The 17,998-nt window shown below is 40.0% G+C and overlaps 1 protein-coding gene across 4 annotated transcripts in view; it reads left to right on the top strand.

The window, feature by feature from the left end:
- The window catches only part of CBFA2T2 (CBFA2/RUNX1 partner transcriptional co-repressor 2), a 30,151-nt gene extending 13,591 nt beyond the window's left edge, over positions 1-16,560 (top strand). For 2 of the 4 annotated variants that reach the window (XM_072403676.1, XM_072403677.1), the window contains exons 2-11: positions 6,740-6,883; positions 9,350-9,588; positions 10,079-10,168; positions 10,278-10,459; positions 10,785-11,044; positions 11,848-11,945; positions 12,493-12,685; positions 14,154-14,222; positions 14,655-14,845; positions 15,669-16,560. In XM_072403676.1, coding sequence (XP_072259777.1) covers positions 6,740-6,883; positions 9,350-9,588; positions 10,079-10,168; positions 10,278-10,459; positions 10,785-11,044; positions 11,848-11,945; positions 12,493-12,685; positions 14,154-14,222; positions 14,655-14,845; positions 15,669-15,944 — 1,742 coding nt within the window. In that variant the 3' untranslated portion in view covers positions 15,945-16,560. Of the gene's footprint in view, positions 1-6,739; positions 6,884-7,725; positions 7,765-9,349; positions 9,589-10,078; positions 10,169-10,277; positions 10,460-10,784; positions 11,045-11,847; positions 11,946-12,492; positions 12,686-14,153; positions 14,223-14,654; positions 14,846-15,668 lie in introns of those variants that run through there. The other 2 variants (XM_072403679.1, XM_072403678.1) reach the window with 2 other exon arrangements.
- The last annotated feature ends 1,438 nt before the right edge of the window (positions 16,561-17,998 follow it).

The raw sequence follows: 17,998 nt of genomic DNA on the forward strand, positions 1-17,998 counted from the left end.
TTAAAAACTTTTGCTTTTTGTGTTTTAATGGGAATATTTCATGTATAAATTTGCAGATACTCCCCCAGTGTCTATATGACTGTCGGAGTGGCATTTTTGTAAATCACCTAAAGATTTTGTAGCTCTAAAATGGGAAAAACATTAGGCTGGCACTAATATGAAATATTACTAATTGTAGCAATGATCAGGTCTTGCTAAAGATACTCTCAATTCTACAGACATAAAATTGTTAACACCCCTCATCCTCTTGTGTCTCTGTATTTGTCTGTCATTTGCAACTCTTATTTAACGTACAGCTCTGCGTAATATGTTGGCGCTACAGTGCTCAACCCAGAAATTTTTTTAAGCCGGGTGGGAGGAAATTGTAGGTGGGTGGCAGCCCCTGTATTGTGACCAAACTCTTTAGTAACCACCCAAAAAAAGCCGGGTGGGTGCTGAAAAGTGCCAGGTGGTGCACCCAGCTAAAAGGGCCTGGGGAGACCCTGGGCTATATAAATACTGTTTAATAATAATAATAAGACACTGCAATAGAGGAATCGGCATGCCGAGTCTGGTCGTTGTGTCTTGGTTAAGTGAGTCCTTAACCAACCTCCATAGCTGTCTGATACCTCAATTCACATAGCCTGGCTAGTTTACCACTAAAATAATTTGTACATCAATTCCTAATACCTTCTATTCCGCTGCTTAGTAAACTAATCCTAGCCTTTGGAAGCAGAAAACAGTCCTGTGCCAAAAGCGTGCAACACCATGGTCTCATTCCCGAGGACACTGCTCCTCCTATAGCTAGGGCATGTACATATATTTGTCTAAGTAATGGACTGGGTGAGCTCCATTTGCAAGGCTAGACTAACTGGACCGGAACAATATGAAAAGCTTGGGCCAGATAGGGTAGGTGTATTCTGGAAGGCTAGGCAATGACTGTAAGGAAGTAGGATTGGGATTGACTGTTGGGGTGCAATATGCACGGTAGAGGACTAATGAGACAAGTGCGAGCTACAAGGATGGGAATTGACCAGGTGGGTGCAATCTGCAGGGATGGATGGGTCAAAAGCTCTAATAAATCCTGCATCCACAACAGTGTGTAAAGAGCCATTACACAATATCCAATTTCCACTTTACACAAAAGTCATTGAAGACCTCCCCTGCATAAAAGGAAATTTGAAATGAAAGGATGCCTATATCCTTTGCTCTGAGATCAAAGCCTAATTATTAATTGCCCGGCTCCCCTTTGTTATGGGTATTCTTTTAAACTCTTTTGTATATAAGAGGTAGTAACCTGCTCCCTTGCAATTCACTGACTGTACAGTTCAGTGTGTAGGGTGTTGAAACAAAATAGCGAGTCACTAATAAAAAAAAATCCCATCGAAAAATGACAAAATCTTTCAGAAACAACAGTTGCATTAACTAATTTTTAAATCTAGCAAATGTTCCCAGTTTTCTCATTAAACAAGGAAACCAAGTGGCCAATGTAACTTATCCTGGCGAATGTGCTGGCTATTCCTATCAAGATACATTTAGCTTCAGCTTTAAAAAGTTTATCAATCTTTTATGATCATAGTTAGCATTTTTTTTGTATTGTATTATTATATGTATTATTATACCCATGATTTGCAGCCAAGATATATACCAGTAGATAAAAGTCAAGGGTTAATTACTTTAGTACTCTGCGTGATAAATGTTTTTTTTCCCCAAAGAGTGCTTGGTGTGCCACTAGTGTCCAATAAAAAAAAATCACCACAACCTGTTGCATCTCTGAATCAGCTGAGCCCTATATAAACCCAGATAAGAGTGAGGAGGAGGTGAAAAAGCACTTTTCTATTGTTTAGTAACAGATGTGCGTAGTGCCTCCCCCTCGTTACTGACACCAGGTGCTACCCATAATCCCAGTCACCAACGCTCATCTGTTCCCATTGTCTCCTAAGGAAATTAGCATTGGTTCTGACCTCCCCCATGGCTGCAGGTGACTGCCATCAGCTGTTGTCCTTGACTCCTGTGTATGACAGACATATGAGTAGGTGGGAGGGGAGGACTTCTTTTTTTGTGTTTCAATTAGTCCTTCCTTAACAAAACCATGCATGATTACACTTACTACATACGTAGACTGAAAAGAGGTAATTTATCCTTGCAAACTTCTTTTCTTGCAAGGTCACAAACTCTACAAGTTGCATTGTATAAGTAACTCTGCCGACTGTTTAATATACAAGTGCCGGTGCTTGCTTTGTAAATGTATTTCTCATCTGGCACACGTCGGGTAGCTATAGAAATAACGATGCAATTAGATGGGTTGTACTTGTAAAGCTGGATACAGACACTTCATAATTGTCCCTGGAAACAATTATTGGCGATCATTTCCAGGCATGGTAGAATAATCTAGAACTGTACAGACAGCACTGTTGTGTTCTACAGAGAGGGGTGGATGGTGGCCCATGGATTCCTTCCCAATGGTGGTTGTTGGGTGTTTAGTAATTCAGCATGGCAGATTAATATAAGTCACAAGACAATTGTATTTGAGCTAGGTTTGTATTAGGGCTTTTAATTTGGGTCTTTATAAGCCAATACCATGCATTTTACTGGCATCCTCGGTCAAATTTAAATGTCACTGTTGCGTGTCCCTACCTCCCATTTTTATCTATAACCCTAGTTCTTGTTGTAACCTTCCTATTGCCAGAAACAGTTTTTCATTAAAGTTTGCAGTGATCATAGAAGGAATAAGTGTTATAACTGTTCATTTCTGTATAGAGGACTGTCAGGAGACACCCCGCTGTGTCCTCCTCTATAGGAGGTGACAATGATGTCCCACTAAACTATTTTGGAGATCTCCGTACACATACTTAACTTTTGCCTGGCACTTTTGTGATTGTCTTGGGCAACATTTATCATGTGTACATGTGCTTAAGTCATAAAGTGTATCCATCTGTTGGAAGGAGTAGGGGAGTGTTGAATCCCCTTTTTTTTTTTTCTGGGATCTCTGTGGCTGACTATGAATCCAGGTGTAGACAGGTGTCATGGATCAAGTGGATAAAGTCTCCCTATGCCTGGTTCTTGGTGATCAGGACAGTATGGCCATGTTCAGACTGGCAGCAAGAGCATGGGTTCCCATCTCACGCAGCTTTCGGTCACTGGGATGCCTGCACTACTTCATTTGTACATTTAATTAATCATTCACCTACATCTATTCAATTCACCTACTCCCCATTAACCTCTTCATTCAGTATGGGCAGCCAGGACACCATATGTAGTTCCTCACCTAAGGAAGCTGTAACTGCACCACAACTTCCCTGCCCGTCTGAATCCTTGGAGAAAACAAATCGATGACCGAGAGAAAGATAAAAATCTGATGGTGATTTTAACCTCTCAGCACTCCCCCCACATTCCTAAAAAGATGCCTTTATATTTACTTTAAAATGAACCGTTGAGTTACACTCAACATCTGCTGTTTTATTAATTATTTTTTAGACATTTGCAAAGTTTATTAGTGTCTATGACAATAATAAAAGTGAAACCTAATTCTTTGAAACGTAAGAACCTAACATTTCTGTACATAGTTTGAGTTCTTGCAACCAAAGGTAAAAGTTTAGTCCTAAACCCTGTAATTCCTAAATTGGCTCATTGTGTTGCCCATTGCCAATTAAACTTGCAATGTATCTAAACTGCTATATACAACTTCTGTAGGACAAATAGGTGCCCATGTGTACCTTTGTGGTCAAATATATGTGCCAAATATGAAAGAACATAATAAAATCTGAATCCTGAGTTTACAGACAACTGTATGGCATCCCTGGCATTGTCTTTAGCTTTACTGCACATGATGTTCAATCCTCAAGGTTTTTCTGCATCTACTGGGCTTTTATTATGTTAATTTATATTGAGCACATTGGGTTCTGGAGTTAATGGAAATCTTGGAAGGATCACACAGGTACACATGAACACCTCTTTTTCTTACAGATGTTCCGTATAACAGTTTAAATACATGACAAGTTTAATTTGAAATGAATTTTTTTTTTGTTATTTAATATTGGTGCCAAACCTGTAAAAAGGGGGCGAGGGTGTTTAAAAATCAGGCCATGATCTCATAGTAAATTAAAGACTTCTGTTTTCTTGGTTCTTTTCTCTAAGTTTTGCTTCACAAATCATCTATTCTAGAAAAGAATGGAATGCATTATAAACTACAGGGATTTTCCCAAGGAAGAGTCTGAACTGGTCACTCTGGTCATTGTCCAACTGAACAGCTTAACCCTTAAATTCCTTCACAAGAGCTTTTAATATAAGGCATTGGGCCTGGTATATGATGTGGTGTTTCGCCTTCTAAATAGAACTGGGAATACATGATCGTTTTATTAGTACATGGTAGCTGTGCCATGGCCAGTTTGTTTATTTTTCTGTTAAGCCCCTGCTTGCCATTTTATTATCTGGATATAAGGATGGTATGGTGACAGAGATTCTGCTTCTAGTAACTGTCCCTCCACCTCCGCGGAACAGAAAGAAGAGGGAGATTGACGGGTGGGTGGAGGCAAGATCTGTATGCACACCCACTGGACTTCCTCCCACTTGATTTGTATACAGTGATGGCCATCCAACCCACCTGGTCGCTGGAATGAGGAACCAGTGGCAAGTCACGGGGGTCAGCAATCATAGGGTGTCTGTCCTGGAAGGAAGGGGTGCTATCTGCAGTAAAGTCTGAACTAGGGGGTTGGGTTAGGGTGTGCACTCCTTGGAGGGGCAGTCAGTACTGAGTTGAAATCTGCATTAATTAGGGGTGTGCTCCTCAGGTTTGAAGGTTAAATCATTTAGGAGGGGTTTTGTAATGAGATCTATAGTGAGGGGTGCCTTCATTTAATTCATTATTAAAGGTCCTCCCTCGTAGCCAACCCCCACAATTGAAAGACCCCCTTAGTGCAGACCCCTGATTGCTTGGATTGAGTCTGCAATGAGGAGGGTGGGTGTACACTGTGGGGTCTGTCACTGAGGTTGAGGGGGTCAGCACTGAGGTTGTCACTATGGGGGGGTAGCAATGAAGGGGGACTGAACTTTGAGGGTGTCTGATACTCTTAGGGGTCAGCCACTTTGAGGTTCTGAGCTTTGATGCAGGTACATAAGAAGCAAAGTTGTTAAGGGGGGGACAGTCAAGGTTCAAATTGTTTTTTAGGGCTTATAGGTCTGTAGCTACACCACAGGTCCATCTGACTGAATTTTTTCAAACTACAGATTTTGACAATCTGGATGCAATGATCTTGGGCACATTTTTCATTTTGGCTCAGCAGAGGTTAATGTCAAAGGAAAACCTCAGCTTGGCAGAAACGGGAAACAGATGGAAAGTGGTTTTACCACAGCGCTCAGGGAAAAACACAGAGAGGATTCTGGGAAGCTCACAGTCAGGGAATTTTAGTTCAAGATTTGAAGTCCTATTTTCATGGGGCATTATTTGTTTGTGTACTGACTATTTCTCTGTGATCCTTAAGCCTGATTAGTGAACTTCTCATAAAAAGAACTGAATAGATTCCAGCCAGTTGTGCACAAAACTCTTTTAAAAATGTGTTTTGATTGGTTATATTTAAGTGAATGTGTGGCCATTCAATAGGCATAATGGTCTACGTAGGTTTTTTTTTTTTTTTAACTTTCTGATTAACTTTTTTTTTCTGTCAAGCTGTAAGCAAAAGCGTAACATAATTCTACCTATTTGATTCCATAATGGTTGGCCAAAGGGCTCAACAATGCTAAATACAATGCTGTCTAGGCATGGGCCAATTTGTGGCCAAATAAAGCTAAAATGACTATTAGAAAGACCCAACATTGGAATGATCCTCCATGGCAGTGAGTGGACTGTGGTCATCCCTGTCTTTGGTTGGCACTTATTTGTTATACAAAATTACTGTGTTGGTAAAGTTGCCAAACCAACATGGACATCTTTGGGGACAGACCAGATTTTGGCCAGAAAGGTTGCTATAGGCCTTGTCTATTTGTCAAGCATAGTTGGCACTATCTATGTTTTTTTGGGGACAGGAGATAACTAAAGGTATTTGGGTGGAAGAGGTGTCTTTATACTTCTCCTGACTAGGCCCATACGGCAGTGATTGGCTAACCTTGATATCGCACTAACTAGGTCCAACGTCATAGTCACGCAAGGCTGGAATTTGAGGGACAAAGAGCCACTATATCATTATGCCTAAAACCAAGACTTGAAAAGTGCAAACACTGCCCTATTCAATTGGCACTGGTTTTAGGTGCAAAGATCTAGACCGGAGGAACTGTTCAGTTTTATTTACCACCAACAAAAGAAACTGGTGGTAGGGTCCACAATGATGGGGATTACAATGGCAGACAGAGCAACAGCCTGGGACCTTTTGATATACAAAGAATTAATTGTTGACATTCAGTAACCAAGTATGTGTGTGGCTGCTTGCCACTTAAACCCTTAAGCCCCTTCCAGCTAAGGCCATGACTTGCGTTATCTACAGAGGCGGCTTGGTGAAAGATGTAGCAATGTGGACCTCATAAAACTTCTGCTGTCCTCCACACCATACAAGGTGTAGTTGATACATCACGCTGTCCAAATCTCTGTTGCAGATCTGAATGCCTGTATTTGATTAGCTATTACCATGAGTTATTGATACAGTGTATTTACAACATATTAGAAAAATAGTACATGCGGGTCTTTGTGGCACCATAAATCCAGAACAATAATACAGTGTATGTTTCTGTCAGTCTGTATTTATACTCTTCCTTCTCTGTCACTTTTTAGTTGCTGGAGACAAAAGGTTGCCAGCAATGCCTGGGTCCCCCATGGAAGTGAAGATTCATTCTAGGTCATCACCTCCCATCATGGCACTTCTGCCACCCGTGAATCCATCTGGCCCGAGGCCCGTATCGTTTCCACCCTCCTCACGTATGTATTTTGCACAATTTTTGTTGCTGCATTTATATATATTGTAAACAATTTTACCAGTGCTGTATAAGTTATTTTGCATCATTTGCATCTATTCTTGTCCCCAAGTAACCACACAGTCTAGTCTAATAAATACACATTTTCGGATTAGTTTTTAGATGGAAGCCAGTTACCTAAAAGTAGGCTGTGGGCACCAATTGGAGAACATGGGAGAATCACATAAAAACATGAAATTGTTTTCATGAAGTTATTGAATTTTTTGGCACCCTGTGCAACAAATCAGTGGAAAGGAAGAGGGGGTGAACAGGAGGAGTCCCTATGTGTTTATTAGAGTAAAATAGTGGTCCTTAGCTGTTGCTCATTGGTGATCTGGATCTATATGGGTAAATTACCTCTTGCAAATAAAAGCTCTAAATTTAAGGTAGAGACAAACAACCCCTGCCTGGTCCCACCCTCTATGCCCTCTATAGTTCAAGTGGATGGTTTAATTTAAGTTGTTAGTGTCCACCTAAAGCTTAAAAAAACAGATTTATGTCTACTTGGCTTTGAGGCGATATTGAACACCTACTCAATGATTTTAAAAACACTTCTGAGTACACGCTGTTTTATTTGGCTTTATGTTTGTGTGCGTTCTCTGGATGATTCAACATTAACCTTAACGAGTCATGACTCATGAATGAAGACAAACTTCCTAATTTTATTAGCCTAGTTGATGCTTTTTTTAACCCAGCAAAACCAGAGACTTTCATAACCTTTTTTTAAAGGGAATATGTGGGCTCTACTGCTAAACTCCTTCCAAAAATAATAGTTGCCTGGCTGTTATAATGATCCTCTGATTTCAGGACTTTCTGGTTGACTGACCTAGAACAAGAAGACAGACGGTAAGTTAGATCTAAAAACTTGTTTCTCGTGCTGATCCCACATACTTGTCACGGGTCAATGACTTAGTACTGAAGCAAGTGGTTCATCATAACAGCAAGGCAACCAACATTTTAATGACAGTCATACATTAAAAGTGGATCTGAACCCAAATACATGATGTAGTTTATTGCAGCTTACCAGTTCTTAGATATGCTGGCTGCATTTCATATATATTTTGGATTGCATTGCAGAGCACGGCAGTGTCTCCTGAAAAATACCCCAAACCCGGAGCTGGACCATTTACAAGGCCGCCCTGGGAAGGAGCTTAGGGCCTGTCAGATGTCCAAGGGGGGCCAGCTATAATCAACATTCTCCTGCAGTAATACTTAAAAATAATGCAGTTTGTTAGTTTTGCACTGTTCCTAGAGGATGAGCTTGTAGACACTTGGTGTCGAAGAGACTTTTCCGGTATAGGCCATGTACATAGAGAGGCTTATAGTGGGAACTCTCAATTATTCTAAGCTTGTCTGATCTTGTTGGCTAGCCTTAGAAAACCCTTTAGGTTCAAATCAAGTATTTGGCCTTTATCGTTCTATCTCCTTGAAATAAAAAGCCATATCAATGCATTTGAATATTCTCCTTTATTGGTGCTACCCGACAGATGACTAATGGGATATGGAAGCTGTTTATATAGGTTGTCTACAGTATTTGGGAAAAATGCTGCAATAGGGCAGTCAGGAGGATTTATGTTTAATTAATGGATGTTCAGTTTATTAGGATAAAGCCCCCTTCCAAACTCTGAGTATTGTAGTGGTCCTATAGGTTTTAAATAAAATAGAATTTTACAGATTTTTTTTTCATTTACAGGCAAGATTTAAAAGGGATGCTGTATCCAAGGCAAACCCAGTACAGTTATATAATTGTCTTGCATTCCCAGCCCTGTTGGCGTCCAAAATGTATTTTTTTCTGAACTGGTTAGGGACCATGTTAAAAAGACAGAGAAGGCTTTGTGATAGCTTTCTGTTAATTTGTAATGACTCCTTAAGCTATGCAGGACCCTTCCACTTTGTTAGAATATAGTGTAACTGTATGGGATTCTGTAATGCGGTTGTGGGAGTATGGGGAAAAAGCCTTTGCTGACACCTATGGGTAGTTGCTGAAATGGAATTGGTATTCACTTCCAAAGAAAAAAGGGTTTGCAAATATTATTTTTTTGTCAGAATAAACAAATTACATTTTGCCTTTTTTTTTGCCCACATATTTTAAATATGCATTTTAAAATTTTGTTATACAATTCTTATTTCTGTCTCTTCTCTGTGTATTTTTCGGACTATCATTGTGCATTTCCATCAGCGAAATTGTGGAATGTGAAGTTGCATGCTGAAATTGATGATGATCCTTTGCAACCTCCATAATCACAATTCTGATTGTGAATAGTATAAATAAATCATATTAGCATTTTAAAAACACAGAGTCTAACTGCAACAGTACATTACTTGTGATAGCTTCATTCTAAGTGTTTGTCAGCTTTTTATGTACTTTATTTGAATAATAAATACTGTGGCAAAAAAAAACTAATCTCCTTTTTTCTCATTGTTTCTTTAGTCTCAAATGGCATGAATCATTCACCGTTACTGAACGGAGCTCCATCCCCACCGCAGCGTTCCAGCAATGGACCTTCCTCATCCTCTTCATCCTCTCTGGCCAATCAGCAACTTCCAGCCACCTGTGGGGTTAGGCAGCTCAGCAAACTGAAGAGATTTCTTACCACTCTGCAGCAGTTTGGCAATGACATCTCCCCGGAGATTGGAGAGAAGGTCCGGACCCTTGTACTTGCTCTGGTGGTGAGTATGCCTGATGGCAATGGAGAATTCTCCATAGAAATACGTTAATAAGCGATTTAATTGCTGTGTTGGCAACATAAAAAAAACTAAATTTAAAAAATTTCCGACTTTGTTCTTTTTTTCTCGTTGTTCCCTTCTTCCACTATTTCAACAGGTTTTCACACCTTTCAGGCGTTTGGTCCACATTTAGCTAAAATTTGTATTTAGTCAAAATAACACTATTTGAAACTTTGTTTTAATGTTGGATACATTTTTTCATCTTTTCTCCCTACCCAATGTAAATAACAATTGCTAAATGTATGAAGTTTTACTCATTTCCTATCCCAATGACAATGGTCACCGCCATTGGTCTAACCCCATACCTGCTCTTTCCAAAACATTCACTTTATTCTAGAAACATAAAATAGGCCAAGTATATTTTAGAGAAATATTTAATTCTTTATGTGGAACGCTGTTGCCTGATGATCATTTCTTCTTTTCTGTCACTCAGAACTCCACTATAACCATTGAGGAATTTCACTGCAAGCTCCAGGAAGCCACCAACTTTCCCCTCCGACCCTTTGTTATCCCATTCCTTAAGGTAAGTGTTTCACATCCGAATATAGTTACAGAGAGATTAGGTTCTTTGTGTTTGTGTGAATTTGGGTAAGCTCCTGACTTTAATGAATGCTTTCTGGTTTTGTTTTAAGGCCAACCTACCACTTCTCCAGAGGGAATTGCTGCACTGTGCCCGCACTGCCAAGCAGACTCCATCCCAGTACTTGGCTCAGCATGAAAACCTCCTCCTCAACACCAACACGGCATCCCCGTCTGATTCTGCTGAGTTGCTCATGGAGGTCAACAACAACGGGAAACGGCAGAGCCCAGATAGGTAAGTTAGAAGAATTCACAAATCTTTCTTTGCTCAAGCTATCTTGATTTTGCTTTGAGCTACTTTATTATAATGTTATTCTATAATAATGACAAACACCCCAACAATGAAAAACTTAGTCTACCTCATACGGTATAATGACTTTCATGTTCTAGTTGGCAGCTGCAGTAATGTAGGTGGAAGCACATTGTCATGGGGTCTTTGACTTCATTATTATTATTCTTTATTATTTGCTGCCTACCTTCGCTCTACGCAATGATAGTACCTCAGTTACCAATATTTGTCGGTTAACAATCTGCTCACAAACTTCTTGTGTTGTTTGCAGGAGAGAAGATAGTGTGTTTGAAAGGGATCCTCTTCCTCCTGAACCACCTGTGAAAAGAGTGTGTACTATTAGCCCCGCTCCTCGACATAGCCCAGCCCTATCTTTACCTCTTTTAAGTACTTCCAACCAGTATCACCCCACCCCACCTCCTCTACAGCACTACTCATTGGATGACATCCCAGGATCACAGCTGTACAGGGATCCACTGTGCAAGATGGGGGAACACAGAGAAGTTAGAGAGCGCCACCATCCTGTGGGTGGTAAGTAAAGGCCATGTCAGTTGATGTATGCAATGGGGAAGAAAGATAAGTGTATTGTAGCCAAACCAACCAGTTAAGCAACCTTGGCTAACGTTTACTAGTAAAATGACCCTCAAACCTGGGGGATGCCTAGTCCATGGACATGTGGTTCTTGGGGATCACTTTATTGGTGAAGCAAAGTGGGATTCTTGATGTATGTCACCCTCTTGAAGTCGGGTGAGACAATGAGCCCGATTAATTAAAACTATCCAAAGCTGGAGAGGATACGCTTTCAGCAGTGAAGCTGGGTGATCCAGCAAACCTGGAATGAATCTGGTCTAGGATTCAAAACATTTGCTAGCAAATAGCAAATAACTTGCAGAAATCCATTCCAGGTTTACTGCATCACCCAGTTTGCCTTGAAGAGCTTTATTAAATCAGGCTCAATGTTCTCATCTAGCTTTGTGGCTCCTCAGCCACCCTCTTTTGCTCTGATCTACAGAGCAGTGATGTAGAATCGGCACCCATGCTTCGGCAGGGGGAGACATTGGGTTGGTTTTTGGTGGTCAGGGATTTGTGCCAGTGGGGAAAGCATTGATCCCTACTCAAGCTAAAAATCCATTTCATTTTGGAAAGAGCAGAGAAGGGTTAGTCCCCTCCTGTGGGGACATAGATATTAGGAAAAACATATTTTAGTATAAGGGGTAGAACAATGGAGAGTGTTTTTATGGCATTTTTTAATGTTATTAGGTTTTTTGTTATGAATGGTATGAATTATGTTATAATAAAAATTACATAAATTTACCCTATTTGTTTGTATTTAGGAATTAACGGCAATTTGAGTAATTCCTACCAAGAAGAACTAGTGGATCACAGACTTACAGATAGACAATGGGCAGAGGAGTGGAAACATCTAGATCACGTAAGACTTTCTTTTCATTATATAATGACACTCAGTAGAATTATTCCATGGATAATTTTAAAGTGTATCTGTACAGCTGGAAGAAATATATTGCAAAGGATTTGGGTAGAAAGTACCAGGGGTTTTAACTAAAAATGAGAAGCCAGGGCTTAAATTCATCTCACCAGGTTAACTAAAATATTACTTTGGAGTTCACTGACTGTCATTGTATTTGATTTGATTTTTAAGGCATTTTTGGCAGGTATGGAAATGCCTTGATCTTGCAATGCAATGTGCTTTTCAGTTAGCCCTCCTGTGAGCTTTAAAGACCTCAAAGGGGGGGGGGGGGGGGTCATGTTTAAAGTTTGACCATGGCTCCCTCAATAGACACAGTGGAGGAGTCACCCTAGGAAAGGGTGTTTTTACTTTTTTTATCTCTGCCCTCCTAATTATATGATTATATTATAACTTGTTATAGCAATTTTAAAGGTGATTGTCCAATGTTAGCCAGCTTAGGAATCCTGTTTTTCTATTACATTTTTTATTCATAAACTATATTTTCCCCCAGGCTTTAAATTCCATAATGGAGATGGTGGAAAAGACAAGGCGTTCTATGTCAGTGCTACGTAGGTGTCAAGAAGTGGACCGAGAAGAGCTGTATTACTGGAAGAGACAGTACAACGAATCCTCAGAACTCCGTAAAGGAAGTGAGCACTCCAGCAGACAACACAGTCCGACCAGTACTGAATCTAGTTCAAGTGGTAAGAAAGCTCACATCACTAATTGACAGATTTGAAACCATTTTCCCCCATGTGCACTGGAGATGATGTGTAGGTTGGTGCTTTAGCCCAAAAGGAAACCATTCCCTGAACAACAACCAGTAGAAATTATAACCTAGAACAAAGATGGGTGGTTAACTCGGACTACTAATCATTTATCTGGGTTCTATAGAGTATATTCATATTAATGTGAAATGTTTGTACAGGTTTGCTTCATGTTTTTTTAGTGCAGCATCTGAAAATGTAACCCAATGGCCCTGATTCTGCAAGCCCAATAGCACTAGAATGCTAGAATGTGACATGTTCATATGGTCTAAGAACCTGTTGCTTGCTGTGTGTGCACTTTTGAGTGTTCTATGTGCTACTGGCAACGTGATGAATCAGTCTATTCTTTATTATTTTAACTATTTATCCCACTCTACTTGCCACCCCATTCCACTACCAAAACATGCAGATCCCATGTAGCAATATTTCTGTAGAGTTTATTAGGGTCAGTCCACCAAAAAATATTTAGTTTTTTTTTTATAAACCATGATCAGTTTATTTACTGGCTGAAACTTTCATATGTTATTTGTACTGAGCTATTACCTCGGCACACCTTCTGTGCCCAATATGGGGTTTTACTCTGTGTTAGATATTTTAAGTTTATACTTTGGAAATTGCAACAGGAAAAGCTGGAACACTTTGAGCAGAAGTACACAAAACTTTCAGGTGGTCAGTAACAGTCAGGAATTGTGGTTAGCAGAGGTTGCTGTTGGAGTATGCACAAAATCATAGAAGACTGGGAATGGATCACCCACCAAGCTTGACATTTGCCTAAAATATGGCTTTAGGATAACTCACTCGTGGAGCAGATCTGATGGACCTTGTACGGTTCCTATAGGCACCCCAACAAGGTTCTTTATGGTAGAAATTGTATTTCCTAACTTCTTAGGCTATACCCTTGGGTCATAAGGATTTCTTTTAGCGTTCAAGTCACGGTTCTCAGACAGGGTTCTGTGGAACCCCAGGGTTTCTCCAGCGGTTGCTAGGGATTCCATGATCTGTGGCTTTTTGATCCCCCATTTGTTGATGCCTACAAAATTCTGAGGGCAACACCACTTGGTAGAGCTAGCTGCATGAATAATGTTTTTAGTTGCCTGTTCAGGTGGTATTTTAGCCATCACTGTCAGGATATTCTTTCTCCTGCCCACCAATTCAAGGCTTTTATCCCCACTAACACCCAATAAGATGGTTAAGCTCCCCAAGACCTGAAAATTATTGGAAGGTTGAGAAAGGCTGGGTCAGGAGATCCTGGTTTAGCTTCCTAAGCCACTGACCCCAATAAATATCAACAAACCTAAAACATTATTGATGGAAGAAGTACCTTTTATGTGAAGTGTGCTCATTGTAGTAGTATTATTTTTTTCTATGATTTAAAGCTTACTTATTTTTTATTTTCTACCTTCAGATCCTCAGAGGGATTTTAGTAGCAGAACAGGAGGAAACTTTGTTATTGATGAGATCTGGAGGAGAGCAGGTACTTATTCTCAGCTATGGTTATTTAGGATTAGAATGCTGTTAGGAATTGTTTACACCAAAATTAAAGCCCAATTTTATATTCAGTTTAAAATACCTAATAAAATTAAGGCCGTAGAAAAATAATGTTTAAATGTTTTGTCGTCACTTTCTTCATAACAACAACCCGCCCCCCCCATTACCACCATACCCCCTTCAATTTGGTGTGTTCTAACACAGTTTTTTTTTTTTGCTTTTGTATTTGTTTCAGTTCATTGTTGTTATTTTTTTTGCCTTTGATACTAAGAACTTGTTCATTGTGTAATTCTTGCCCTTCCATGTCTAACCATATTTTCCCCTAATTAAAGTAATACGTAAAATGTTTAATGTATCATTCTGTGACAGCTTATTTGTAACTTGTAATGAGCTTTAATATCCTGCTTATCTTTTTCAGAAGAGGCTGTTAATGAAGTGAAGAGGCAAGCCATGTCTGAGGTCCAGAAGGCTGTATCTGAGGCCGAACAGAAAGCATTTGAGATGATTGCATCAGAGAGAGCCAGGATGGAGCAGACCATTGCAGATGCAAAGAAGAGAGCAGTGGAGGATGCGTTCCTTGTAGTTAACGAGCAAGAAGAATCAACTGAGGTATGAATCGAACCGCACTACTCTTACCTTTTTAAGTGTATTTAAGAGTAGGGATTGAATAAACCCCCAATAGGCTTTTTATGTCCTGGAATCTTTTTGCTTTTTTCCTTTGCTTCCTGTTATGAAGACACAAAAGGAAGGGAGTAGCGACATTCAGGATTCCCAGAGCATTATGAATTTTCTTCAGAGAGCACTGCAGAAGCTGTTTACCGTCAGGCTCTCTTATTTTGATTTAAACTTTTTCTGAGCTGTCTGAAAAGTTGGGGGAGAGAGAAAGACTAATCTTTAGCATTTGGGCTTTATAACCAGGCTTTTAATAGGAGAGTGTGGAAAACAGTCACGCTGTACTCCTACAGTATGCTAAAAAGAATAACGTCTAGATGGGTTTAATGCTGCAGTAACAGAAACTACGGGATGGAAATGATTCACTAGGGTAGGGGTGTCCTAGGTAAGATTAGCGTGGGCCTAAGTAAAGGGTTGCGGAGGTAATCAAATGTGTAGTTGTACTTCTAAACCAGGGGTGCCTAACAGGTGGATTGTGATCTACCTGTAGATCGGAAAGGCAATGCGAGTAGATTGTGGAGCCCTGCCTTTCAAAATAAACTCTACCGCACACAGGAGTTATTAAGTCCAAGTTTTTATTGTTGGTAGATTAATTTGACTTGGTCATTTTAAAAGTCGATCACTGGCCAAAAAAAGTGTGGGCACCCCTGTTCTAAAGAATGTACAAGCATCAAAAAATAGATGGTTCATGGTAATGAGTAAAGACTTGTGTACCTGTAACATTCTGCATCTTACCATAAATCAATATTTATCTCTGCAGACGTGTTTCAACTGCGGACGTAAAGCAAGCGAGACTTGCAGCGGATGTAATGTTGCTCGATACTGCGGATCATTTTGCCAACACAAAGACTGGGAGAAACATCATCGGATCTGCGGACAGAACCTAACCAGTCCAGCCAAAGCTTTAACTCCTGTTCGTCCCGTACCGCCAAAAACCTCTGACCCGATACTGCTTAGCCCAGCTCTTGAACGGTCCTCTGGCACCACCTCTCGCTCTTCCACTCCTGCATCTGTGACCGCTGTAGAAAACTTGTGAATATGGAACTTTCACCCAAACCTCCCATTGTTTGTTTTCTAAAGTTACCTGCCATTTGTGGATCTGGATTAAAAAAAAAAAAAAAAAAAAACATTTGCAAAATTTAAACCTGCTCCCTGAAACTTTATGAGCTATCTATACATTTTAAGTACTTTTAATTTTTAAGGAGAACTAATGGACCAAAATATTTAACTTCTTTTACTTTTTAAGACTTGTACAGCACCGTGGACTGTGAACACCCAAGAGTTGCACAATGCATTGTTAAAAACCAACCGAACTGCTTTACCAATAAATGTCGCTGATGTTGTCATCAGTGTCTGGCAGAAACAACCGATTTTTTTACCGCTTGTGCGGGCGGCTATTTTTCCATCACCGGCCTCACTCTTCCACTGCTTCCAGCTTTGACAATAAAGACTGTTGTATATTTAAATTATTTTACTCTAAAAGCAGCTACACCAAATTGTCAGTTTATAGCATTACAAAAATTGCATGTTTTTATTTTTGTTAACATTCTCATTACTAAAAGTCTTCCCTCTTGTTGTATATGCCCACGTTTGTAGTTGACTTTTTAAATGTGTTCTATTAAGAGTTAAGGGAAATAAAATTTTTAAAAACATATATGACTGGCTATGCATCTTCTAAATAAAATGTTACCAGGTCAAAAGAGGAGCTTGTGTGGGCAAAATGCATTGGAGGTGAGCAGAAACTGGTCAATAGAAAGGATGTTTTTAAAACTTTTTCAAACTTTGAAAATGTTAAAGTTGCTGCCATCATCATTAGTAACTAAAAAGTCTCCATCTCTGGAATCCTTTAGTCCTGGTTTCCCTCTTTGTCCCCCTACTATGGTCTTGATTCTCCCAACTTCTCAGCTAAACCTCCCCGTTTCTTTTAGGTACTCAGGGGCTGGCTGGGTTGTTCTCATTGGGTAAGGGATTAAGAGTGGGTGGAGCTTGGCTATAGAAGCAGGGCCCAAATCTGAATTGAGAAACCTTAGTGCTTAGTAATAAAGTGAACCAGGATCTGAGAAGACCACATATGAGGCTTTTCTAGATAACAAGCAAACAGCAGACACCTTGAACTAAGACAGGACATATTTTTTTTTTTAATTAATTTACTATGATGAAAATGTTCACCAGTAGGTTTGGAGGGGGCAAGCGAAGAAAAGACTGGCATTCCTATTGCCGACACCAGCATGTTTATGATTACCACCAGAATGTTCAGGCCTACCACCAGGATGTCTGTGATTACCAGCATATTAAGGGTTATCATTTCCCCCTTTACCCCATCGTGGGTGTCATTGGTTTAACGTACCTTAACACCTCATCATGGCATGCTGCCTCTATCTTCGAGTTCCCACTATAGTTTATCTGTTAGGTGAGATCATTCCACCTGGCAAAGCCTCCAGGGTACACCTGGCACTTCAAGGGAATTAAAGGGTTATTGTTATCAAATGGTCTAGGTCAGTGTTACCTTTTTACTATCAAACCCTTGAAATAACTTTCAGGTTTTGTTGAACCCCTTCTATAATTACTATATTCACAGTTCACAGTACATTAGTACCTCTTACATTGCTGGCCCCTGGACAAGATGTCATTTATAACCAAAAGGATCATTGTCCCTTAAACTGACCTGAGAGTCACAAATAGCATATTACTTACCTTAGCATAAAAAACCCTTAGCAACCTCTGGAGAGGGGAAATCCTGGTCTGAATAATTGCCAACCTGGAATCCTGTGACTGCACCACCCTCACCCTCTAAGTGGCAGCAACCATAGGGGAAATGTATGCTACTCCCTGTTTCTTAACTCCCATGAGTCCATATATTCCCAGCTCATACCGTTTTAGCTCTGGTTAACCAGAGAGTGCTGGTTTCCCCTAAAACATGTCCCCCAAGTTGCTGTAATATAAAATAAATCAAAACTCTTTGGATGAGGCAATTTTCCTATATTCTCAAAGTTTGAACTTTGTCTGGGGTGTCAGATTTGGAGTTCTCTGGTCTGGTCTTTGAGAAGTGGTCTCAGCAGTCGGCTAATAAACTCTGTGAACCACTTGTAA

The sequence above is a fragment of the Pyxicephalus adspersus genome, chromosome 3 (genome assembly GCF_032062135.1).
Source record: "Pyxicephalus adspersus chromosome 3, UCB_Pads_2.0, whole genome shotgun sequence".
Lineage (NCBI taxonomy): Eukaryota > Metazoa > Chordata > Amphibia > Anura > Pyxicephalidae > Pyxicephalus > Pyxicephalus adspersus.